This window comes from Nymphaea colorata, chromosome 3, assembly GCF_008831285.2.
Source record: "Nymphaea colorata isolate Beijing-Zhang1983 chromosome 3, ASM883128v2, whole genome shotgun sequence".
Classification (NCBI taxonomy): Eukaryota; Viridiplantae; Streptophyta; class Magnoliopsida; order Nymphaeales; family Nymphaeaceae; genus Nymphaea; species Nymphaea colorata.
Genome location: NC_045140.1, coordinates 19333467 through 19359453, shown reverse-complemented (window position 1 = coordinate 19359453; position 25987 = coordinate 19333467). Strand labels below are relative to the sequence as shown.

The 25987-nt window shown below is 38.6% G+C and overlaps 2 protein-coding genes across 2 annotated transcripts; one reads left to right on the top strand and one right to left on the bottom strand.

Moving 5' to 3' along the window:
- Positions 1–6618: 6618 nt before the first annotated feature.
- Positions 6619–16391, top strand: LOC116250158 (protein NLP2-like). The gene is made up of 6 exons (XM_031623611.2): positions 6619–6951; positions 7544–8883; positions 8989–9030; positions 9140–9883; positions 10759–10882; positions 14926–16391. The coding sequence occupies exons 2-6, from the start codon at positions 7750–7752 to the stop codon at positions 16032–16034; spliced, it is 3153 nt and encodes a 1050-aa protein (XP_031479471.1). The 5' UTR covers positions 6619–6951; positions 7544–7749; the 3' UTR covers positions 16035–16391.
- Positions 16392–18489: 2098 nt separating this feature from the next.
- On the bottom strand, positions 18490–24956 carry LOC116250494 ((+)-neomenthol dehydrogenase). Its single transcript, XM_031624137.2, has 4 exons — positions 24829–24956; positions 24245–24506; positions 19307–19489; positions 18490–19190 (listed from the first exon to the last, which is right to left on the bottom strand). Exons 1-4 carry the CDS (start codon positions 24864–24866, stop codon positions 18795–18797), a joined length of 879 nt encoding a protein of 292 aa, XP_031479997.1. The 5' UTR covers positions 24867–24956; the 3' UTR covers positions 18490–18794.
- Between the last annotated feature and the right edge of the window lie 1031 nt (positions 24957–25987).

Below are 25987 nucleotides of genomic sequence, written 5' to 3'. Positions count from 1 at the left end.
ATCCTGAATATGCTTTGATGGTTGTGCTTTACTGGATCGAAGGTAAATGTAATAGATTTAGCAACAACCCTTTGTTTCCTGTTACCGAATGATAAAAACACAGTATCTGGAAATGGTTCTCCTTTCATCAAGATCACTTGCCCAATATGCAAGTGAGGATTTCATACTCCTTTACCAGTCTAATTTCTTTAATAAACGACACCATCACCAATGGTCCTTTTTTAGGCTATTTGGAAACAATAACAGGGTTTTACCGTTCCATAGACCCGCCCCAATTAAGCAGGCTTATGGAAGATTGGAACACAGTGTTCCATGAACCTTGGGGTAGACTTATGGAACAGAAACGACCTGTTACTGTTTCCAAAGAGCCCAAAAATCTTAAAATTCTCTTCACAGCATTCACATGGCCAAGTCGTCCTTAGTTTATGCATTTTGAGATATGTAATTAACGGAATCTATAATGTGTAGTCAAATGAAGTAAGATATTGAAGCATACCAATGATCACTATACGTGTTTCTATCTTTAGAGCTCATCCTTTGATGTAACACACTAGAAAGGCCTAAAAGTTTACAGTATTTGATTTTTGCCCTACCCAAATGATCAAGGGTGTATTTTGCTGTATAACCTCATAGTACCTTAATTGTTTTTTGAGGTCCTTCATCTTAAAATTTTCCATTAACAATCTCTTCCTTGTGCATGTACTTACCTGGATGATTATATCATCAACATTATATGCAGATAATTAAAAACTTCTTTATCTCATCAAGACAACAGCTGCAAATATCATACTCTCAAATTTTAAGAGGGAAAATCTCAAGCTAAGAGGGAGAAGTTTGTTTCAATTCATAAAGAGCACTGTTTAGCCTGCACACATGATCCTTAGATCTCTCCTTCAGCATATCTAGGGAGTTGTTCCATGTAAACTTGAGAAAGATAGTAGTAGCCAGGAAAAGGGTTTCTAACCGGAAGAACAAATTTTAGACCCCCGAAGGCATAACTTTAAAAGTATGAGATGGAAGTGCACAGGCCATGAGGATTCGCCCCCAATAAATTATATATATATATATATATATATATATATATATATATATATATATATATTAAGAGGTCACGATGTTCATGCTGGTAACATGGCAAGGCCATTCACGCGAGCCATTACCATCCCACTCCTTACCATGTGGGACAAAAAGGTGCAGGTCCATGTCATGCTGAGGGTGGGCCTGGGCCCCTCTCAAATTTTTTTTTTTAAATGTACATATAAATTTTTAAAAATTTCACTCATGTAAAAAAATTGAAAAATGATATTTTTATTTCTGCCAAATTTTTTAAACTATAATTTGGCTCTCCTTACAGGGGCAGATGGAGGGAAGTCCACTTGGGTCAGGGCCCCACTCCAGCGAATTGAAAAAAAAGATTACATTGAAAAAATTAAAAATATTTCAAGGTGCTGAGAAAGGTGATTATAACAGGCTGGCGCTGTTGGGCTTTCATCATCATTCATATATATATATATATATATATATATATATGTGTGTGTGTGTGATGAAATGAACGGTGATGAACTTTTCATCCTACTTTCTATGAGTAGAAATATTGATAACTACTCTTTTTAAACTATATGGGGTATATATATATATAGATATATATCGAGATTGAGAGAGAGAGAGAACCTTTTTATGATCATGAGAGTTGAAAACTTAACGCTGTTGGGGAGCCCAACAAGGGTAGAGAGAGGGAACCTTGGCCCCACCCCACCCTTAAAAAAAATCCTGGCTTCGCCCTTGAAGCCAAAGAGTGCAGGGATCAATGGGGCACTGCGACTCTTTATCTTTATCTGCACCGAAAGATTGTGGATGAAGTCCTCGCTTTGTCTTTGTCCCCTTCTTCAGTCTGCACCAAATCAAACCAATATATTCACAGTGGTGCTTGAAGACATAAAAAAAAAAAACTTGGATTAATGTTTTCGATATATCTGGTTTCTCTATACTGCTTGCAAACTAATAAAAAGAATCAAGAGCCAAGAATAAATCATTAAATACGTTTAATGAACCAAAGTATGCGAGATCTATATGTGGAATAAATGCGCATACATTCTTGTTGTAAAAATAAAATTTTAGGAACCCTGTTCACCTTCAATAAAATTTTAGGAACCCTGTTCACCTTCATGCCTCTTCTTTCTTATTTTCCCCTGCATTAAAAGAGCACATCCCAACGTTATAAGGCCTCAAATTAGGCTAAAAGAAAAATAGGATGGAAAACCGCAGTTCTAATAATTTTTAGAATTGGATTTATAAGGTTCTTTGAGAGTCCCAAATTCCTAAGGTTGGAGTTTAATTTTCTAACATAAATTCCTGCTTCCATTTATATATTTGAAAATTAAGATCTTAAATTTGAAGTCTCAGGGAAGTTGGGTCCAGACTAAGGGCTTTTCTAACATAAAACCCTTTCAAATTTTATTTCACTTTTTTAATTTTATAAAATTGTAAATGCTCTCAAAATATTTTTAAATTAGTTTTTGCTTCAAATATTTTAAGAAATTTAAATACACTACAAAATAGACGCAAATCCACAACACCATGCTCATTCTAGAAGCTTAAAAAAAAAAATACATGCAACTTTTGTTGTTTTCAGAAAGATTAAGGAACTATGCACAGATACAAAGTGGATGCGCTCAAATTATGAAAACTAAGATACCTAAACTTATTTTTTATATCAATACCTCATACGCTAAGAAACATAAAATAACAGAAATTACATGATGATTCGTTCAAATGTGTGAACACTATTGCAATAAGGAGTTATTAGCTTCATATCTCAAATTCAAACTTAATTTGTAGTTGAAAGCATCTAAGAACCCGGAATGTAGCTCGAAAGCAGACAAAGAAATTGGCCCACAATAATGCGAGCCAATTATTACAATCTGCTTAGCCAAAGGTGACAGAGTAGGTCCGCACCAATTCGAACCAATAATTAAGCTAGCTCCGACCCTACAAACTCCATGTGTTCGCCACTTGGAAATTGGAATCCATGTCCGTAATTGAACCTTGACGTGGTGCTCCCTCTAGGTCAGACAAAAGGGGAGGAGGAAGGAAGTTTCACCATTATTTACTGAAAAATTTTCAGTCTAAAGGCCTCAAACAGGTGGGTTGGGATGTATTATGTGGCACATCTCTAGCTCGACTTGTGGAAGGCTATGCTCTTCCTGTATTATGAAAGAAGAAAAGGGAGGGGCAGAGACAGAGATAGGTGGGGTCTCTCTGGGGCGTGTACCCCACGGAGCTACTCTAAAGCTTTTAATTTATAGTTGGATTTAGATGGACCTGGCTTAGTTAAGTTACATGGGGAGAGCCAAAGGGGGGGCCTGCAGGGTCCTGACCTCCCCTCAATTTTTTTTTTTTAAATTTTTACATGTAAATTTTAGAAAATTTCAATTGTTTTATATAAAAATTTAAAAAAAATCATTGCCCTATGAATATATATGTGGACTTAGTTGTCAACATTATATTTATTGCCCCATGGAAATTTTTGGCTTTACCTCTGCCGGAAAAGAGGGGTCTCTACGTATAAGTTAAGTTAAAGCATGTGAAGATCACACAGTTGGGTACCGATGCAGCTCTAAATCTTCAGACAAGAGAAAGCAAGAAAGACTATTTATTAGTACAATGTTAACAAGGTGCAATGGCGTGGTACTAATATCACATGAGTGTCGAGCAAAGTCCAGCTTGGCCGAGCTACTGGATAGGCCGAAGAGGAGGTAGAAATTAGTCTCTCGAGTGCATTAGTAAAGATTTATGGTTTATCGCTGGTTTGTGGTGCTTTTAACAATGGTTTATGGTGTTTTTAGAGATAGTTTTTGAATATTTAGCTGTCTGGCAGCATCTCATCCTCGCCATAAATCTTCCAAAGTCTAGTTGCCATCTATCTATTTGTTTCTTTCATGATCATTAACGTTGGTGCTGAGTTCATGGTTCATCATCCTCCACCCCACCACAAGAATTATGATAATCCTTGATGTTGGTAATCTTGCAGCATGAGAGTGAAAATAAACTTTTGATACTATCGGATGATCATCACTAAGTGCAGATAGAAGGAAATGAACAAACGTCAGAGGTTGTTTAACTTCTCGCATTAATCTAGCTTCATCAAATAATGTAGACGTAGTGATAGCATGTCTAGGATTGCAGATTTTCCTTAGAAAGACCAAAGGTTGGGTCATTGAAGCGCTGCACTGATGCAAGTCCTCACCCAACCAGCAGGATTTTCTGGTGACTGACAAATTTTTCTGGTGGCTTAGTTTTTTTATAAGAGAACTTCATATATTGTTCTTTTGTTTAAAATTTCATTTTTTGTTATATATATATGTGTGTGTTTGTATGTAACCCAAATTTTTTCAAAGTGCTCTAATTTTTTGAAAGTACCTAAATATTTTGTCGTTTTGGTTCTAAATTCACTACTGCTTAAACCAATAAGAAATGCATATGACAATATAAAATTCAAAATGAGATAAGTCAACCTACTTATAGTAATCTTGAGTTTGGTCGGCCATGTTATCGCAAATCAATGTCTTCTAAAACTGTAGTAACTCTTAACCAACTTAGTTGACGAGACCAATTCTTGGCTTTGATGCCAATCGTCATGGACCCATCTCTGGCCCGTTCAACAGCCAATATATACTCGTCTTAATGGAAGCTTCCTCTTCCTTGACCAATGGAGCAAAAGTCATTATTTGGATGTCCCACGCCCTGCGTTAAAGCAAAGCAACGATTGATTTGGCGAGGCTTGGCTGAGGAAGACAGGGTCTATTCGATGAGTGCGGTTTTCTACTATCCGGTAAAAGGCCGAAGCTTTCACCTAACCTTTTATCCTCTTAGCATATAGGGCTTGCTTTCAGTGTTTAGGAGTGCCATCTCCGTCATACTTAAAAGCTTGCATGTCGGTGTCTTTTTTTTTTGTAGTACGGAGGATTGATGCCATAAGAATTCAAAAATGAAATCAGCCACCTACTGGCCCTTGCCTTGACCATTGCGTCAACCCCTTAGGAAAGTAGACAAGGTCTATCCGTGAGAAGCCGGCTAAAATGACAATTAGGCTTTTTCTTATGAAAGCCCATGCAAGCACTGCATGGGATCCATGGTCAAGGCCCTTGCCAAGTGCTTCCTCAAACTAGGAGCAAAAGGGGATGAAAAATAGGAAATCCCAATATACTTTTTGGAAAATTTCCATGTAAAAGTTTTATTAGGTGACATTTGAATACTTGAAACTAAATACCCAGGCATCACATATTTAATACTTTTTTGGTGTAATTTTTGTTCCACCTTCCATATACCCTCATTCATTTGATTTTCTAGAACTTTTGTTTTAGGTATTTTAGTGCCATGTTTTTTTGTGCATGGAAGATAAATATCATTTGTTTCTAACAAGGGTTAAAATCAATAAATTAAAAAAATGCAAGCACTTTCAACAGTGAAAAAAATATGTCCAGGAAGAAAATTCCTTCTATCTCTGGGAGTAGTTTACTTTTTTTTTTTAAAGTTACTAAACTCATTATGAGGTTTAGTTAGAAGAACTATCGTCAGATCCTTTCACTTGTAAAAAAATTCCGAGCCTTGAGTTTTGGTGATCAGTGCAAAAGGCAGTCACTTGGCAAATTTCTTGAAATCGAAGCTCATGTTGATAAAACTATAATATGTAAGCACATTCTAAGATTACAAGTTCTACTAAAAGTATCTCAATCTCCATCATATGTTACAGCTACGGGGCAAAAGAAGACCATGAAAAGTGTCGAGTTGAATCGCTTATATCAAGTTTCAAGGTTGTCGCTCTCCAACTTGAGCTTTTTCTATGTCACAATCATTTAATGTTGTCTCTCTCAAATTGGAGCTTTTCCATGCCACTATCTTTTAGCTTAACGGGCATTTCATTACCACTCGTTTTAGATGCATGCATTTGAACTACTAACATGTTATTGTTTATGTGGCAACAGATCCACAACAAAACTTGTGGTTTATAAAACATAGGTGGTGTTTGATAGCCGTCGATACGATGAGATCCACTGTCTCTAATAGCCCGAATCTTAGATCAACACTTATACTAATCAGAAATTGATCTCAAATCCACTCTATGTGAGATTTATCATATAAACAAATAAGATTTTCTTAATGTTACATTTGTAAAAGCATACGTCCGAGTTTAAAGAGTTTTGGTATGTGATGTTTCATGAATCAAACTTAAGATAGATTAAGATAGACTTTAAAACAGTTGTCGACTGCATGAATTTACTTTAATTTTTGAAGCAGATTCACGTCTTGTTGCTACTGTCAAAAGACTTGTTAGGGTGTCAGACTTAAGATTTGGAGATCTAAGATCATCGGGATTAACAAACAATAGTTGTTTGCAACAAAAACGCTAATGCAGTATTTAAATGTTTCAAAGATTTAGATGGATTCATGTAATAATAAAAATAAAAGTCTTCATCATTTTTGCTTTTTGAAATTTCCAAGGCGAAAGATTCTTGAAAAGTTCGTCGTACAACAAAATCGTCACCTGGGAAAGCAAGTGGCGTCGTCACTGTTTCGGGGCTTCCTTCCAAGCGCGTTGGATTTTGATGGTTCAACTGCAGATCCATGTCGTTCCCAACTCGCCCACCTTTCACCTTTTTTACTGTTACTTCCTTTTGTTGTCATGTGAACTAAGCCGGCCGCCTTTAATTACTTACCGCTTTGGAGGGGGAGACCTTCCAGGGGGTTCTCTGAGATTTTTCCCTTCCCTGCCTCTGTTTCTTCCCACCTGCTTCCGTAATAGTAGTACGGTTTCGTCTGTTCCCGCCGCCCTTCCGCAACAAGGTGGGACTTGGGGGAAGCAAAGAAAATTAAAAAATTGGAGTGGGGGAGAGACAAGAAGAGAGAGAGATTGATTCTCTGGAGTTCTGATCCCTCGGGAGAGATTACCAGGTGAGGGGGAAGGATTGCCTCCCTGCGTGTGTTTGGTGGATTCGACGCCTCCCCCTCTTTTTTCACTCTCTCTTGAAGCACTCGTTTGATAGATTTTCTATTCTAGCAGATTAGGATTTTTCCCCCCCCTCTCTGTTCGTTCTGTTAGTTTGTAGTGAAACGAAGAGAAAATTTAAGTTTATTTTCTGGGTTTTCTTTCTTTTCCGCCGATTTTTGTTCGTCGGAGTACCGTTGACCTTCCTGGGAGGGGGGTGACGGGGTCGGGAGGGAGAAGGGGCGGTCTTCGTCACTTCAATTTTACGCTGGCTTGGTGAGGAACCAAATTTTAACTGACCAACCGTTAGCTAGGGCTACGAGACTGTCAGTGATTTGAACAAAAGAGTGTTAGCTTTTTTTATGTTTGTAGTTCAGGTTTCGATCTCATATTTTTCCTGTAAACTGGTTCACAGTTGTCAGCTGAAACAATCAAGTATTCAATTCCAAAAATCTTATGCTGTTCTTTCCCTGCCGATTTATGATGCAAGTTTTATCTTTTCGGAACTTGTCATTGTGATTGGTACTTGATTTTTATGTATCATCGTTTTGGCTATAGAAATACGGTAGTTGTATACCAAGATAGAGAAAGGAAGGAGTTTGGCTGGAATCGAGGCTGTTTCAAATTGCTGGGAATTTTGAATTGTGGACATATTGGTGCATCTCTGGACCCTTTGGAAGCGTGCAAAAATGTCAAGGGGATCAGACCAGGAAAAAGCTTTTTGGTGAAAAGATTTGGACCTTAGGATTTTCTTCCTTTAAAGTATGGAAAATCCCTACACCAACCGTCGCCAAAGGGGAGATGGTTCTTGGCCTTCATCAGAAGGAGGTACTGCAAGCACGAGCTCTGATTATTGTTTTAATTCTCCTGAACTCATGGATTTCGATAGCTATCTCGAATCCTGCAATATTTTAACCACGGACCCAGCTTCTGCATTGTTCGGTCTGAATCCCGTTTCACCATCGAACAGCTTTGCTGCTCACCATGACGTACTGCCGCATGTGGAATATGGTCCTTTCAGCATGGCAGGCTCTTCTCTAAACTGCAGTAATAGAAATCCTACTTCAGATGGTGCAAATTCTCCCATGATGCTCAAGTCACTCGGTCCGTCCGATTCTTTTGACGTGGCTTCTAATGGACTTCCTCTGGGCAGTTTTCAGGAGAAAAATGCACTTGAAAGTCTACGCCATGGTTCTTCTCAACCTGAGCAGTACCATGCAAATAAAATCACTTCCCGATGGCCTCAAGGTGCAACTTCTTCATATCAGCAACTGTCAAAGAAAGTAGGCCTGAGCCCAGGACCTTGGGCACTTCAAGAAGGAAATTTGGGCAGATACATGGGTTCAACATCACACAGTGGGATAGAGAAAACCGGCCAAGATGACGTGGTTGATTGTTCAAGTGACAAAGGGAATGAAAGGGTTTCTAGATCGCTTGGATTGTCATTTTCTGAGAGAATGCTCAAGGCAATTTCACTGATCATGGACAGAGCTGGGACGGGCATTCTCATGCAGGTTTGGGTACCCATGAAAGTGGGTGGCAGATATGTCCTGAGTACATCTGATCAACCTTGTTTACTGGATCGGAACCTTGCTGGGTACCGTGACATTTCAAGAAAGTTTACTTTCTCGGCCAGAGAAGCGCCTGGTTTATATCCAGGGCTTCCTGGGCGCGTTTTTATTTCTCAAGCGCCTGAATGGACTTCAAGTGTTAGATATTACCATCAAGATGAGTATTTGAGAGTGAATCATGCTTTTGAACATGATGTCCATGGTTCTCTTGCTTTGCCAGTTTTTGAGCCGCATAAACAGTCTTGTTCTGCTGTGCTGGAGCTTGTGACGACAAAAGAAAGATCTGATTTTGGTCCTGACATAGAAAGTGCTTGCCATGCTTTGAAGGTAAGTTCCAGTTTGTGGTTTCCCTTTCCCAAACGTAGCTTCTTTATGTAAAAAAGACCATTTCGATTGATTAAGTGCTTGACAGTAGGTTGTTTCCATATTTAGGCTGTCAACTTAGGAAGCTGGGAAGACAAGCGGCATCTTCAGGTACTTCAGGGCTGTGCCTGGTTTTATGTTTTTTCAATGATTCAAATGGAAAAATATACTCCACAAAAACTAGTTGACATACTTTTTCGGTTTTTCCCACTTCATTCAGAATCACACGGCGGGCCATGTAGCTGCTTTGAGGGAGATAGCTGACATACTGAGAGCCATTTGTCATGCACATAATTTACCCTTGGCCCAGACATGGACACCAATTGGTCGAACAGATGTAACTACTGGTGATTATCACACCATGAAAGATGCTGCCATGGCAAAGAGAACTTTGTTAGGAATCCAGGAATCTGCTTGCTATGTGAATGATGGTATGATGGAAGGGTTCCATCAATCATGTTTGAAGTGTTACCTAGAGAAAGGTCAAGGCATTGTTGGGAAGGCACTTCAGTCAAATTATCCCGTTTTCTCTAGAGATGTGAAGCTTTTTAGTATCAAAGATTTCCCAATTGTACACCATGCTCGTCGTTTTGGTCTGAATGCTGCTGTGGCGATTAGGATAAGGAGTACTCACACTGGCAACTATGATTATATCTTAGAACTGTTCCTTCCAGTTAACTGCAGAACAGGCATTGAGCAACAACGTTTACTGGATAGTCTCTCAACTACCATGCAGCATCTTTCTAGAAGCTTAAGAACAATCAATGATTCTGAGTTACTGGATGATGGATGTGCACTAGGAAACCTTCAGGCAAATAAAGAAAAGGTTTATTCTTCAGTAGGTATACCTTGCAAGCTGCCTCGGCCAACTAAGGACAATGATCAGTACTTGAATGATGAGAAAAATGTCCAAATTGCAGGTCCTATAAAGGAGCACACAGAAGCACACATTGATCCCGAACAGGTATATGGTCTATCTTTAGCTGAGTAGCTAATTTACTTCCCTACAGCAGGTTTATGTGTATTTCCTTGATGATTTGTCCTGCCTGCATATATAACATGTTTTTTTCTTGGTTTTCTTGGGCTTCCCTTGTGGTGTGTTTCTTTTCTGATTATTTGCATGGAGTAATATGTTTTTGTGTAAGATAGGACAGAAAAATGGGTATGTGTTTTTCCTGCTTTCATCTATGTTTCCTTTTCTCTTGCTTATCTTGCACTTTCCTTATGGCAGGAAACTTTGCAAAAAAAAAAAAAAAAAAAAAAAAACCTTTGGGGAAACATTTTCTTTTGTTTGAGGTGAGAAAAATAGATACACATTAAAAGAGCTAGATCCGAACGCATATGCATACAGACTCACACACACTCTGCTGCTAATGCCGACATGTCAAAGAAAAACAGTGGTTTTTTTTAAATCAGATATTTTTCCTGCAATCTTGATAAAAGCCAAACGTTTGTTTGGATATTCGGATCAGGTTAGAGAAGATCCAGATCCTTTATTGGGACCCATACTAAGTCGGTTATCTGTGCTACTACCTGTTCAAGTATTGGGGTGCTAACAAGGAGGTACTGTCTTGGAAAGTTTGTTGAAATTGCCAAATTAGTCGACAATACCAAGCTTTCTGTTGCCACAGTTTGTGTGTTGTCTCCAGTTTGCTTGTACAATCTATTTGAGCCTCGTTACGAGGGCACATGGATATGTTTTGTTTCACTAATTCCTAAATTGCTCATGCATTTTGGCATTTGCAGTTTATACTGACAGTTGAACTTTGAGCTGTGGGTTGTTGCTTTGGTTGTCCCTTTAGAGTAAGTGGTAAAATGGATATGATGATTGCATTTCAGGTTATGCTTGACCATAGAAAGCAATGGGACCGAAAGCGCAATTCAGTGGAGAAAAGTATAAGTTTGAGCCTTCTTCAACAGTACTTTGCTGGTAGTCTTAAGGATGCTGCTAGAAGTCTTGGTGGTAAGTCCCTGTCAATAGATTAGCTTACTTTTAAGTTGGTTTATCTATTCTGATGTGCTGTATTCTGCCTGTTGTCCTCCATACTTTGTCTAATTTTTGGAGTACAAATGTACTGATTACTTTCATCTAGAAGTGTCTTGTGCTGAGAAATAATCATGTTATGCTGGACAAATTATTATCTCGGGTATTAAACAGGAAGGGTTTTTTTTTGTTCTTGGAAAAATATTTGAATTAAAAAATAGTGTACAAAGACTTGGTTTTCCACTAATTTCTTAGAAAAAACATTGATCAAAACCCAAAAGAGTTGTCTTGGCGGTATCTGTAACTATGGTTCTACTTTTTTACCACTTACCATTCGCAATGAATTTTGTATCTGTTTGATGTTGCATGCTCACTTTTTGCCTCGGAGGAAAACAAAATTGAGGCAATTGTAAGGTTATTTTGACAAAATGGTAGCATAGGAGGCTGTGATTTTATTGAAATGTATCTTTTCTCCAACCTGATATTTAAAGAGGGCATCGTTTACCTTTTTAAATGGATGGTTTATTTTTCACATCCATTTTTACTACCAGCTTTATTCTGTATGTATTGAACACATTCACGAAAACAGTGGTTTACCTATATTTGCAGCTATAGCCATGTCATGTAATGTTGAGGGTGGTATGTAGTATGTACTATAGTTGCCAGACGAGTATAGGAATGGGAAGAAGTATGTGAATTGGAAAAATAACGCAGCTGTTTCAAGATTTTGGGGGATCAATAAGCTGAAAATGGTAGACATGTGAAATTGTGTCAAAAGTGAACTCTTGGGTCATATAGAGTAATTGATGTAAACAAGTAAATCTTTCAAAAAGTGAAAATGATAAGCTAAGAAGTGATATTTTACACCAATTTAAAATAATGTGAGATGAAAATCTAAGAAATGATATCTTGCACCAATTCAGAATAAGATGACATAGGAATCAAAACTCCCATGTTGTGGGTGGGCTTTATGTTTGGAAATCAGAATGCTAGACTGATAGCACTTCCAAGTTCTAGGAATCAGGTTTATACTTTAAAATGCTTCTGTTATAATGGTAGAGTTAGCATTGTATCTTTTGTTTCTTCATATAAGCAAGCCGAGTGGGTATAGCTTTACTTATTTGTTGCCAAAGTGGTGGTCCTGGATTACTGAGCTCTCTCAAACTTCTTTGGTTTAAAGGTCTCAAGGCGATCTCATGCTTGAGCTCTCCCATTGGATAGTCACTTTTGAGCTCTGAATCTTATTCAGCTTTTGGAAATATCTTGAGCTTTTGTAATTGCTGTTAGGACACCATATTGTTTAAACAGAGAAGCACAAGCTTATCTTGTCTCTCCTTGTTTTCTCATGCCGATTCCCTGTATGAGCTAGCCTCCCCCACTTTGAGAAGACCAATTAGTAGGATAAAGTAAAATAGATGAACGGAAAGGAGAAGAATTGCAAAAGGGAGCTAACTGCAATGTCAAAGAAAGAAACATGGGAACCTAAAATTGTCAATTTCAATGACATAAAATACCGTTTCTTCATAGAACTTATAGTCTTGATAAATTTCTTGCAAAAAAATGGATGAGTTATGGAACACATTGTGTGATGTGAAATTTATTGATCATTTCTTAAGATTCATGTAGAGTGAGTTCCTCAAATTGAAAGAATCAGATCCACTTGATGGCTAATCAATGTAGCTTGCAGGTTCTTATTGACGAAGTCTATTTTGGGGATTAGTTGGAAGGTTTGTTTTTCTTGGTGAAATCTTGGAAATAAAAAAACTGGAAAACATACAAAAAGTAATAGAAAAATTATGAAATTATAGTTTTCTACAAATTTTCTTACACAAACATTAATCAAAGTTTAAAGTGTTAGAATGTAAAAGAAACAAAAAAGTTAGAAGTATATTCTAAAAAAAAATGGAATGGCTATATTTTCAAAACTTCATTAATTCCTTTTTTCCTCATTTTATTTTTTCTTGGTGATATTTTAATGTGACATTTTGACAACGTCACTGATACTTTGGTGAACATGTTGGTTCTATTTGATCAACAAGGTCACCACATTTACTGAAGCAAGTACATGGAAAGGAGTTGGTGGACTTTTCTAAATTTTCCATAATTGACAAGTAGACACCTGTAATGGAAACTCTGTTTCATTTTTTCTGTGTGAAGAAATTTGTATGTCTGTCTCTCTAAGCATCACCAGATTCATGAAGTAGGTGTTTGTGTTCTGGCTTTTGTGATAAGGATGGTTTAGTTTATATGCTCCTGTGGCCAAGTCCATGGTTTTTTTTTTCATTAATTGTGGCTTTATAGCTTCTCCAAGTAATGATTTCCATTTATTGCTGCACAAAGCGTGTATCTTGCAGCATGATGATGTCCGGAATAATGGTAGGCAGACAAGAGCTGCTGACCTACAGCCAAATATATCCTGTTGATTCTTGTTTTAGAACTTATTATGCAGCGAGAATTATCTGAGAAAGCAGTAACTTCATGATTTCTCAACTGGCAATTGATATTTGTCAAAAATTGCTGATTTTTTCAAAAAAATCTGGCAATAATATGATACAGAGAATTTTGACAAAAACATTTGGGAGGGATAATTATGAGTTATATGGATCATGTTGCAAATATTATGAGGAAATGAAACTAACCAAATGTTAAACTGGACGTTCCACCACTGATTAGTTAAATTTGAGTTTCTTTAAAATTTTAAATGCAGGTTTATGATCAGGTTGGTTTTTTCACGTGCACCTCAGAATGATTTGGTAGATATTTAGCTGAAAAGTGTGAGAGGCATGGATGATTAACAAATGGTATGAACATGCTGAATGTAGAAAGTATACAATCAGAATCTATTTTTCTGAGTTCTATACAACCCGACAAAAAGTAAAGGAAATTTATTCTCATCTTCCAAAAATAGGTAAAAGAGAATGTTGGAAAAATCGGTGAATATTTTGTCGTGGACAACTAAAGCATGAAAAATGTGTCTGAAAGTTTCTTCAGTTATTTTTTGGTTAATGCACTTTAAGAGTCCGGTACTGTTGGCAAAACTTTTTCCTTAGCAGGCATACAGCCGAAGGAGAAAGTACAATGATGTCTCAATGGCATGGATTCATTTTAGAACTCATTCAAATTATTCTGCATTCTATGTGCAGATTGATGAATCACACTGAAAGAAGTTAAATATCAAACAAACATTACTTATTAATTGATTGTTCATTTGAGGTCATATTAGGGGCTCTTTTATCAACTAACTGAGCCCTGTTGGCAACAATGATATGAACAAAAATTAGAAAATTAGCTGGTCGACGGCAGATACAAGTCATTTTTCTCAAGTAGGAAAATTGATACAATGCAATTACACAATAAAAAGGTAATGAATCATGTAATTGACAAAAGATATGGACGTATGAAATGCTATGCTATTACCCAACTGTAACTCACAGATATATACATTAAAGCATTTATAAGACCACAGTACAAGTCAGCAGGAATTTTTTACAACTTTGAGAGACTACTGACATGAACAGAGAAGCAGGTTTGTGTTTGTGTAAAACTATCAAATTACACTGGCTGGAATTTTTTGATATGCATGTGTGACTATCATTTGTAGGGTCCTTTTCTGTTTTTTCCATTGACCTGTGCACACTGGATCCTTATAATAAAGTGTGAACTAGGAATAATGCTGAAGTACCTTATGCACCGATCCTTTGTTGTGCTGGCTTTCTCACTATTCATGTCCTTTAATGCACCCTGGTGTCGAAATATATGCCCTTGAAACCAGCGCAAAATTTTCTCTTCTTCGAAGCAGACTTTATTTTGTATGTTTGCTTGTGAAAGCAATATTTGAGGGTAGATGTTAAAGTACCTGGATCAATTTTAGAATACGAGATCCATGTAGGAGTAAAATGCAATTAAGTAAATTTTATTGCACTGCTTGACCCAATTGTTTCAATGATATCCTGATTCATTTGCCTAGTAAATCAGGAAAAACTTAATTATGTGTTTTAATTTTTGGGCTTTCATGATTGCAGTTTGTCCGACAACGTTAAAAAGAATTTGCAGACAGCATGGAATCTCAAGATGGCCATCCCGCAAAATAAACAAAGTTAATAGGTCACTGAAGAAGCTCCAGCTTGTCCTTGACTCAGTAAAGGGAGCAGAAGGGGCCCTGAGGTTTGATGCCATCAGTGGAGGTTTGTTTGCATCTGTTTCTGGCCCTCGAGAAACACAAACCAATGAGCCTAACTGCTCTAGCACTGATCAGATAAGCTCTTCATTTCTGAAATCAGAGTTAGCAACTAAGCAAGACATACAGAGACATTCTAGCCCTGCAAATGCAGGCCAACAGGTTGAAGAGAAGCCAGGGATACATAGATTACAGGCAAGTGGGTGTCCGCTGGATTCATCTGCAAGATTTCCTTGTATGTCAGAATGTGATGCCGAACAAGGTAAGACTACCACTGCTGATATTGATGATGATCCTGTTGCTGCTGGTTTTGGGTGTACACTGCCAGTGCCTCATCGTGAGTGTAAGCCAGAGGTCATGGTAGCTGAAAGGCTGGCTGGACCGTACCTCTTAAAAGAGGAATGCAATGAAGGAAGCTATAATAGGCATATCACAAATCTTGACAGTTCTGACCACCATGTTACATCTAGGAGCCCCAAGTCCATGGGTGCACAACAAAAAGAGGTGTCTGCTTTGGATAGCGTAGAACAGGAGCATCTTACCTCATCAAGCACCACAGACTCATCTGGTTCACTGATGAATAGCAGTGAACCAAGTTCTCCAACTTTAGTCCCACACGGCGGTTCCAACGGGAATAAGAAGAGCATGAATAGTGGTGATACCAGAATTACAGTGAAAGCTACATATAGAGGAGACACAGTGAGGTTTAAGTTTGCACTTTGTCTAGGATGTGCACGGTTGCTTGAGGAAGTTGGTGGGCGGTTCAATCTGGCTTTTGGAACATTTCAACTGAAATATCTGGATGATGAAGATGAGTGGGTGATGCTGGTGAATGATGATGATCTGCGGGAGTGTATTGACATCATGGACTCAATTGGAGCTAGCAGTCTTAAGCTTTTGGTTCGTGATTCATCTTTGAACAGCTCTGGTAGTACTAGCAATTTGTCGGGCTAAAGTTCTTGAAGTGATGGAACATTTTGTGGTCACACCTGTTAGTGTTGATGGTTTCTGTTGGCTCCTCGCTAAGTTTTCTCCGTTGAAAGCTCTTGGTGCCTCCTGGATAACAAGCCAGCCCGTGAGAACAGGTTCCATGTGAAAGTTCAACGTGTAGGTGGATTGGTGCGGATGTGTCGGATATGCTCGTGGAATGTTTCTTTTTGCTTCTTGGTTGATGTGAAATTACCGACTTGAATGCTTCTTGTTGTGTTTCTCCTGTAGAAGTTATAGCTCATGATTGTAGTGTAGCATATAGTTTTCCAAATCCATCCTGTGTACAAAAATACTGTATATAAAGCTTCCATTGGTTGTTCATACTGGTCTGATTTCACCGCAGAAATCAGGTACACATAAATACAGGCTTGTAAAAACCTCATCTGATTGTTGAGATGATTTGAGAGCTGTCGATCACCTACAAGATATAAGCCCTGAACTCTAAAATCCATAAATTGTTGATCACTGTATCTTAATCCAATTAGGTTATGGTTGATAGTATCATGTTCTGCTTTGTCCAAAGTGGTCAGCTATACTACGAAACATGAGATTACTTCTGTCCAATGGAGTTCCTCTCCCATGCCGACTATGAAATGTCATATGAAATGTCATATGAGGATTATTCTCACTAAATAATTACTGAATCAGTTAGGGTTTCCGTTCTCGTCATATTCACAGCCACTCTATTTTTTGGTTTCTGAGATTCCCTCAGGCCGAGTAGCCATGTCGAAATCTGGTTTAGCATCCTCAACCAATCCTGCAGGGTTTGAGGGTCCATGGAAACAAGAACCTGATGCAGATGCTTCCGGACTTTCTCTCTGTCACTCTCTTCCTCTACCAAAATATGGGTAGCATCGCTGGTAAGGTTGGTGGTATAACTATGTCTTCGGATGTTATACTAATGGTATTGAGGAGTATTGATCTTGAAATTATATGTGCCACCGTTGTCAGGTCAGGTGGATCAATAAGTCTGAACATCCATGTTGTTCGACATTCCCATATGGAAATCTAGTACACAAAACCCTATGCGTCTCAGCGAAGACCAAGATATGCGGCCTGAGACATCGTGCATGAATAAATTCGTTTACAGTTTCAGCAATGGTTCTCGTAATAACAGAGCTTCCAGTTACAGAAAGGGTTCCTATAGTTATAGTAAGCCATGCATAACAACGATGAAACTCTTTCAATATTAGATAGTAGTGTTTATTGTTGATAATAATTGGATCAGAGCTGCTAGTTCGAAGCCTAAATTAAGCGTAGAGCTTTGGAAATTCCTATGATAATTAATAGCGTGCCTTTTACTAAGTCAATGACCACCCACAAGAATTGGGTTTCCGTTAATTTGCAGGAGGCACTTGGATATTGTGATTGGGGAATCGAATCTCTTAAATGGTACTTCGGAATCATCTCCCAAATGGTCAGGAATTTGGTTTCTTCTCATCACTGGGTTGGATACATATGGTTTGCTCTAGTCCACAAATAACCCGACGTGTTTGGTTGCTGCAAGTTAGTCTGGAAACATAAAATTTTGAGTACATTGTCATTTTTGGGTAATAAATGGCGGGTTTTTCTCATAAAGGTAACTAAAAAAAGTAAAAAACGTGAAAAAACACGAAAAAGTGCAAAAAATGAAAAAAAACACTAATAAAGCATGTATTTTTTTTTGTGTCTTTCGTTTTGGATTAAAAAACAGGTCTTTCTCCCCCTTTTTAGCTGATTTGTTTTTAACATTTTTTTTGTGTTTTTTTTGAATAAAACGTGTTTTTTTGTGACGCTGCGTGAAACTGCTTCTACATTTTATACTAAGCTTTCTCCATTAACTTATTACAAGGCCAATACATTTGGAGTCATGCATGTTTAACGTCTAAAGTAAATTCACAAAATCTAGTTTTAGTTTCACGAAACAAACGCCACTACTTTTCTCCTGGTGAAGGCCTTGTTTACAGGATGTTCAAGGGCCTGTTAAGGAAGGACATAACGAGTAGAATGCTGTTTTAGCTTCCTAAGCAAAACAGAAAGAGTTAAGGGAAATAGCAAAGCACAAATCTTTTTGAGCAAGTGAACTAAGGTTTCCCATTTTGGTGCACCTAGGCAAATGCTTCTAATCCAAAAAAATACAGAGGCACGTTTAAAGTCTTTAATGTGAAAGCAATATGAAGCTTCAATCTAATATTCTCAGAGAGACCAATACATCGATGAACACGGTGGCGTGATGCAAATATCTACATAGACAGGTTATTGAAGGACATTGAACATGAGAGGATGGATTTTGAGGTTTGAGCCACAAAATTTGCTGCAAACATTCCAATTATAATCCAATGCATGTTAAGGAAGAAGAAAACTCTTAGAATAACGTAGTTCAAAAGAGAGGCGACAACAGCACTGGAATTTGACATTGAGGAAGGAGAGATTTCGATTGAAGAAAGGCAAATTTCCATTTATGTGCCTTCCATTTAGCTGTAGTCACAAATTTCTGGATCTCACTGCCACTTAATACAACACTTTGTTCTTGTTATCAAACACTTTATAACTAGTTTCCCTCTATAAATGGATTGCATAAGAGAAAATTGCGCAACAACTCGAGTTATGTAGGCCAAAGTACAAAGAAAGTCCGAAGGTACTGCAAGGTGGCTGGTGGTTCTCCTTTCTGCTTTATCTATGTGTCGGTTCTTGTTTCCTTTGTTCAACGGCCACATGTATTTGGGCTTCTGATATGTACAGATACTAGAGCTTACAATAGTGATGAGGTTGATCTTTAATGAAGAATTTTCCGGTGGGGTGCCCGTCAGGCGGAAGGAGCACAATCCGCACCGCAGATCTCGCGGCGGCGGCGGCGGTGTGGACGCCCCTGCCCTTGGTCATGGACGTGATGGTGTAACCAGGGCAGAAGCAGTTCACCCCCACGCCACGGTCCTTCAGCCGCCTGGCCAAAAGCACCGAGTAGGCGTTGAGCGCCAGCTTCGACACCGAGTAGTCGGTCCACACCTTCGGCCATCCTTCCTCCTCCCACGTCCCCTGCTTCACGTGGCTCAGAAACGTCCGCACCATCTCCTCGATGCCGACCTCCGACAGCCTCTCCTCGTCTTCCAGCAGCCTCTTCAGCGCCGGATTTCTCAATTTCTGGTATACCAACAATATTTTCCGGCCAGATTAGGTGGGTGGTAGCTTTTGAAACTGAAGAGATCATTGGATAAATGAAGAAGAAGATCATGAGATTGGTGGGTTCAGAGGCGTACGTTGGGTAAGCCGAGGCGGGAGCTGATGTTCAAGATGCGAGCGGAGGAAGCGGGGGGCCGGAAGAGTGGCAGCACAGACTCGGTCAGCAGCTTCGGTCCGCTGAAGTTGGTGGCTATCACAGTCTCTGCATGCTCGACCGAGTTCTCGTCGATGTCGTTGAAAGATACAGCGGCATTATTGACCTAAAATATTCCACCACGACGTCAGCTTGCTCGTCCACTGCTACTTTTTCCTCACTAAAAAGTTAGCCGGAAATCGCCTAACTTCATATTTTTGTCCAGTCTTCTATCGTTTTTATCATCCTTCATGGCCAACCAATCACGATGGTTCCAGAAAGTCCATATTCAAGCTAGCAACCAACCTTATGAGGGGGTGGAGCCGGAGCTTGTTTGGGCTCTCACCTCACCTCAATTTTTTTTTTAAATTTACATTTAAATTTTAAATTTCATTTATTCTATATAAATATTTTGAAAAATGATATTTTGACTCTAGCCAAAATTTAAAAACTTTAATTCGACTCACCTCAACACAATTTCTAGCTTTACCTCGGCCTTATTAACTTTTTATTAACTTTTCCATTTGTCTCTTCTTCAAATGTAATTTATTAATTATTCAATATATATATATATATATCGGCTAGCAGTTGAATATATAAAATTATCTCTAAAAGCACCATGCAAGTGGAGCATTAGCAATGGTACAATGATGGTTTATAATACTTTTAAAGATTATTTACAATGTTTTTAAGGGCAACATTCGGCAACTAGTTGATTTCATTCGTAATTAAGGATACTAGGATATACACAAAGTGTGAATGTAAGAGAGAGAGTTAAGTAAGGGGCAAGTTTGTGGGGAGCCCTAAAAGGGATCAAATCCTTCATAAGAATAATCAAACGAGAAAAAGTCTGGCAGAAAGTGGAATAAATTTTAAAACAGAAAGTGGAATAAATTTTAAAAACTAGATCTAGGTTTCTCACTTCAACACCCAATGTGACTGATTTCCTTTATATTTTGACCAGGCCACATTGACTTGCTCATTTATGTAAAGGAAATTAATCACCTTATTTAATTTCTTGTTTTCGTTATAGAACATGGATCTACTCAAGACAATAGGAAAAAGAAAAAGGAAAAGAGAAAAGGTTTGGTGGTATGCATTAATCCCTAGTGTTACTTTTCGACATTTATATAATATTGGGACATTTATATAATATTGGACAGAGCATATGACATTATTGTAACGTAACACTAATTTTGACTAGCTATATATGCCACTCCATATATAATAGATACAGTTTACAATGACACATTCACATATGTTTTGTAAAAGTTTTTTTTATTTCTTTTTCTTTTTTTAAGTTCATTCTCTTCTCTTGAACGCTAAATGGATATATCCATCTTGTGGTTCAATCTAAAATTTTCTGGGTTGATTTTCTAGTGCATGAAAAAGATATTTTTTCCCTTATTTACACCTCAATAAACAAGATGTCATGTCTGGATATAAAGATTAACTGTATAAAGATTAAGTGGACTTAATTACTACGACTTCGTGTTGTAAATTAAATTTAGGAGATGATATATGAATATGATCTTGATGCCCCAAAATTTAGGAAACATTGATCATACAAACTTGTTTTTTATGTAAATTAAACAGATTCTTGAACCTGAAAAAGCTTAAACCATTTACTTGGAATCCATGTTAAAAAAAAAAAAAAACCTTTCTATACATCTTGAGAGCATGTGTTTTTAACTTGATATTAAGTCATCCAACAAAATCCATGTGCTTTAGGTTAAAATCGATAGTTTCCATTGCCGACCTTTGTTCAGGTAAAAGACAAGGTGCATAATGGTTTAAAGGGTGTTTAACGGGAAGAACATTATATTTTTGAAACACATATGTTTATGACACATGATGCAAGAATACCATGTTCTTCATTCAATAACCATGTCATGGTTATATATATTGTTCTTAAATCACAATAAAATTGTTATACATATACTATATTTCTTACAATAAAAATACAGTATTTTTAAAACATGTGGTCTAAGAAATATGTGTTCTAGAAACAGAACATTCTTGTTATCAAACACCATCATAGGCAATGACTATTAAACACAAAGTCATGACTAAATTCAACTAATAGGATTCAGCATCTTCTAGTTTAAGCAAGAGGGCAGTTGGACTACCAAGTTACTTGCCCTTCTTAAATGATTATCTAAAACCTAATTCAACTAGTTGAATTCATTCAACTTAAAATCTCTCTTGTCCTAATTTATCACATTCTCTGGAAATATATAACCCATTTCGGCCCGACTTAACTAAGTGCCAAAGGCCCAGAGCGATTGAATGCTTGAGGGTGCATCAAGCTCCGCTCCCCATGCAGATCACGAGCCCGGCCTGGTGGTGGTCAAAGGGCTCATGTATTCATTGGGAGCAGTGGCAAAGCTAGAAATTCCTGACCTTGTTTCCAGTGGCAGAGCAAGAAAAATTGGATGGAGGGGGCACTTGTTTCTGGTAGGGCACTTATATATATATATATATAAGAATAAATATTTAAGATTTTTATTTAAAAATAAAAAACTTTTAAGAGACTGGTGTGCGCAACTGCCCACACCAACCACAATGTGACTACACCACTGCTTGTTTCTGCAATTCTCAAACTTTAAGGGCACTCATATGTAAAAAGGTGAAAATTAAAGAAATGTCTATGAGTAAATAAAGTGGGTTTTGTGGGCCGGTGTGAGCAATTGCCCGCACCAACCACAACGTGGCTCCGCCACTGGTTAGGGGTCGAACTCGGACCCATTAACATCAACACTGCCCTCCCAAAGACTAACAGCCATGATCACTATAGTGTTTAACATGCAATAGTTAATATAAACACAAGTACGGACTGCTGACTCTATTAACAGATCAATTAAAACTTAATTCCAGGGAGTTATATTCATCAACATGAACAGGTTTTGTTCACTTGTTTTATAATGTAGAAGTAGTTCATTGGATGGAAATGGATATAAAAGAATGAAAATAATGAGAACTTCAATTATAATTATTTAAATAGATCGTGGCATTAATATTGTCCTTCATATATATATGACTACAAGTAGGGTTGGGCATCATTTTATATTAACATCAACACTGCTCCTTAAAAATAATGTCACCGTACCATAAGAAAGAAAAAGAAAATGTTTACATTTAATGTCTTCACTCTTCAACCGTTGACATTAAATTTTAGGTTGAACCCCAGCCCAGCCTAGTCAGCTACCTGTCGGTGCGATGAGCCAATGAATGGCTAACACATTTTTCTGGACAGTCAATTTGTAGTCCACGTCTTTTGGACATGCACCACAAAAAATGAGCTAACATGAAGAGAGAGAAAGAGAGAAAAATTAAGAGTAACACCAGTAAAAGAGTTTTAAATGCTTCTATTTAGCACTTGACTCAGGTTTAGGCCACCAGATCAAATCAGTTTGCCACCGATTCGATTTGGATTCAGCAAATTTAGGCTGATTCAAACAACACTAAAATTGTGAATTAAATTTTTAAAAGTTGGGCACTGGTCGGGCTGAGCAAGCCCAAAGCTGGGCCCGAGCTTACCCAAAGCCCTTGCTGGCAGCTCAAGCCCGACTTGCTCAGTTATCAACCCGACTATCAAATTCATACATGTCGGATACCCAGTTTAATATCTACCAAATTTTCAAGGTTTTTTTTTTTAATAACTAGAAATGGTGATGTATCAAATGTTTCTAAGAGAGTAATGGGCAGCACACTATAAGAGGTCGTTTGATGGTTATAGGACACGCGGAACAGATCTTGTCTAATCGATTTTTCCATCAAACAATGTCCACTAGACACGCTGGATAGAACGGACAACTGGAGAAGAGTATAAATTACTTCTTGTCTTAAACTGTTCCGAGCTAACCCTCGGAACAGGCTAGACAGAACACCATTTCCTGTCCCGAGCTCCCACCCTCCACCTTCCGAGTTGCCCTCGCGTCGAGCTCTTTCCCCTTCTCTATTCTGAGTCTGCCCTTGCCCCTGTCTCTCTCCCTTCTCTCTTCTGAGTCTGCCCCTTGCCCCGGTCCCTCCCCCTCCTCTCTTCTGAGTCTCCCTCTCGCCCCCGCAGAAGAAATGGCCGCAGAAGTCTCTAAGGGAGCCATCAGCGATGTGCCAAAAGTTTATACACCAGCGCATCATGTCTACAATAATAATAATAAATATAAAAAATGAGTTTCAAATACATATTATGAGGCCGAGTTGGTCTCCCAATACCCGATTCGGGTCAACTCGGCCCTACAATTTATTTTTTTATGATCCGATCCGAATGCTAGGAATGCTAAAGAGATAGCACAACGTCATACTCATCACATCACAAGCCAAATACCCAACTAACCATTGAACAGACCACGACAACTTTTGGTTACGTTTTAAGAGATAGAAAGGGAGAGGATTAAAACAAGAAAGGCTCAACTTTGACCATAAAAAAAAAAAAAAAAAAAGTAGCCTCCCCGTTCCTACTTGCTATTTGTTATAATACTTTAATATGAAGAGAAAAGAAGCGTTTGGCCGAGACATTTTAGCTTGTTTAATTTATCCTGACTTTTGACCATCCGAGACCAGAAAAGTTGTCCGGGGGAAAGTTTAACTAGTCCTATATATTCTTATCTTCGCACCTTCGGCCGGCCTTCTCTGTATATGACGTGCGTTTTCCACTTGGGTGTCCATCAGTTAGGTAATTCACGTACAGCCGCCCACAAACATATAATATAATATTAGATACTTTTTTCCGCTTTTTCAGCAACAGTCTCCCCTTTTTCGTTAAGTTTCTTATCAGCACGGAAGTTGGAAGCATAAGATCAATGGATGATCTCCCAAAACAACGTACACCTCATGTGACCAAATCGATTTATAAAGTTTCTGTCAGAAGCTATGAACCTACCAGGATGTCCAAGCCACCAAGTGAGGTCTTGAGCCAGGAGACGAAGTCGCGGATGGAGGAAGGGTCGGCCACATCGAGGGAATGGTAGAGGATGCCGGTGCAGCCGATCGAGCGCAGCGATTTCACGGCGGCCTGTCCCCTGCAGACGTCCCTGGATGTCAGCACCACCGTCAGCCCCTCCTCCGCCAGCTGCCTCACTATCTCAAATCCTATGCCCTTGTTGCCGCCCGTCACCACCGCCACCGTCTCCTTCGTCCACCACCTGCATCATCCATTAACAAGTCATAAACATTCCTCCTATCCAACTACAACAGTCATGGCTAGCCTCTGTTCAAAAGCAAAAGCAAGCAACTGTTCTTCTTCTTTAATGCCTTCCTAAGAAACTCTACGAGAGACAAAAGACTGGCCCTTCTGCCTCGGGGCCTGCCTCATTAGGCTCCTGCGAAGAGTTGATCATGAAAGTTGAACCAGCAACTGGCCTTCTATTAACCAGTTATATCGAACTGGTTTAACGCGTATCATGACCGAGCTTTACCGTTACAGACCAAGAAAGAGAGAGAAAGAGACAGAAAAGAAAGAAAGACCTGGCCGGAGAGATCTGAGTTGCTCGGGAAGCCTCCATTGATTTGGACTCCGGGCTGATTCTCAGTGTTGCGCCTTCCGGTTGGTCACAATTATATAGAAGGGAAACAAGGGATGGTGGGTCGGTTCGGTCGCCATTATTTTAATGGCGCATGATGCTAATACTATATGCATTTCTGGCTGTTTTAGAAAAGTGATGATCGGAAAAAAGACGGGTTGCATTTTACGATTATAAAACGGCGATAATGCGCGAGTACGGGCCATGGCGTCAACCAGCATGTGCTTTTTCCTTCAAGTCTTGCTGTTCCCACGTGATAATTGTACGCAATGCGTTGTGTTAATTAATGCATTAAACGCGGAAAGGCTTAACTATCGAACACCGCCGGAAGGCCCGGCCCCCGCGGTCGCCGGCAGATCATTTTTGAACGATCACGCAGTCATTACTCCATAGTAACTTCCCTCAGGATTATCAATTAATATTGTTCATTAATATATGAGCGTGCACGCCAGTAAGCGAATTATATAATCTTCTTAGTTACAAATATATGAGCGTTTCTGCTACCATTGTTCATTGGATGCACATCTTGAATCAAAATATGCGCAGGCCCAGGAATATTCCCCATCACGATCCTAAGGGTAGACTGCTGATAGATACCTAGAAGGAACAATGGCTTAGCACTCAACTATTCGATATTGCATCATGATTGATGAAAACTCTACTTCTTGAGAGATAAGAAGCAAACAGCAGTTGCGAAACATGATCAGTGTACAGATCAATGACTTCGATTGCACCTATTCAAAGATTTGTGGATCCCCATGAAGTTATGTTGTGAAATCAAGCCCTGATGCACATAGCATATTAATTAAAGAAACCAACATGGTAGAGATGGATTACCACTTGACTAAATATAAGATCTAAGCCGCCGGCAGGCTTTGCAGTGGAATATAAGATCTAAGCTGAGGAACCAAATTTTTGTGATCAAAGGAATAGGTTACAGGCATTTCTGAAAGCCTCTTGGTCGAGATTCCACATCTGGGAGGCAAACTTGCTCTTATGGATCTTGGAGCACCAACTTTTTGGGAAGTGTCAAGGGAAGACAGCAGTAATCCGTATATTGGAATTTCTATTTGCAGGAGTTCATGTATATATATATATATATA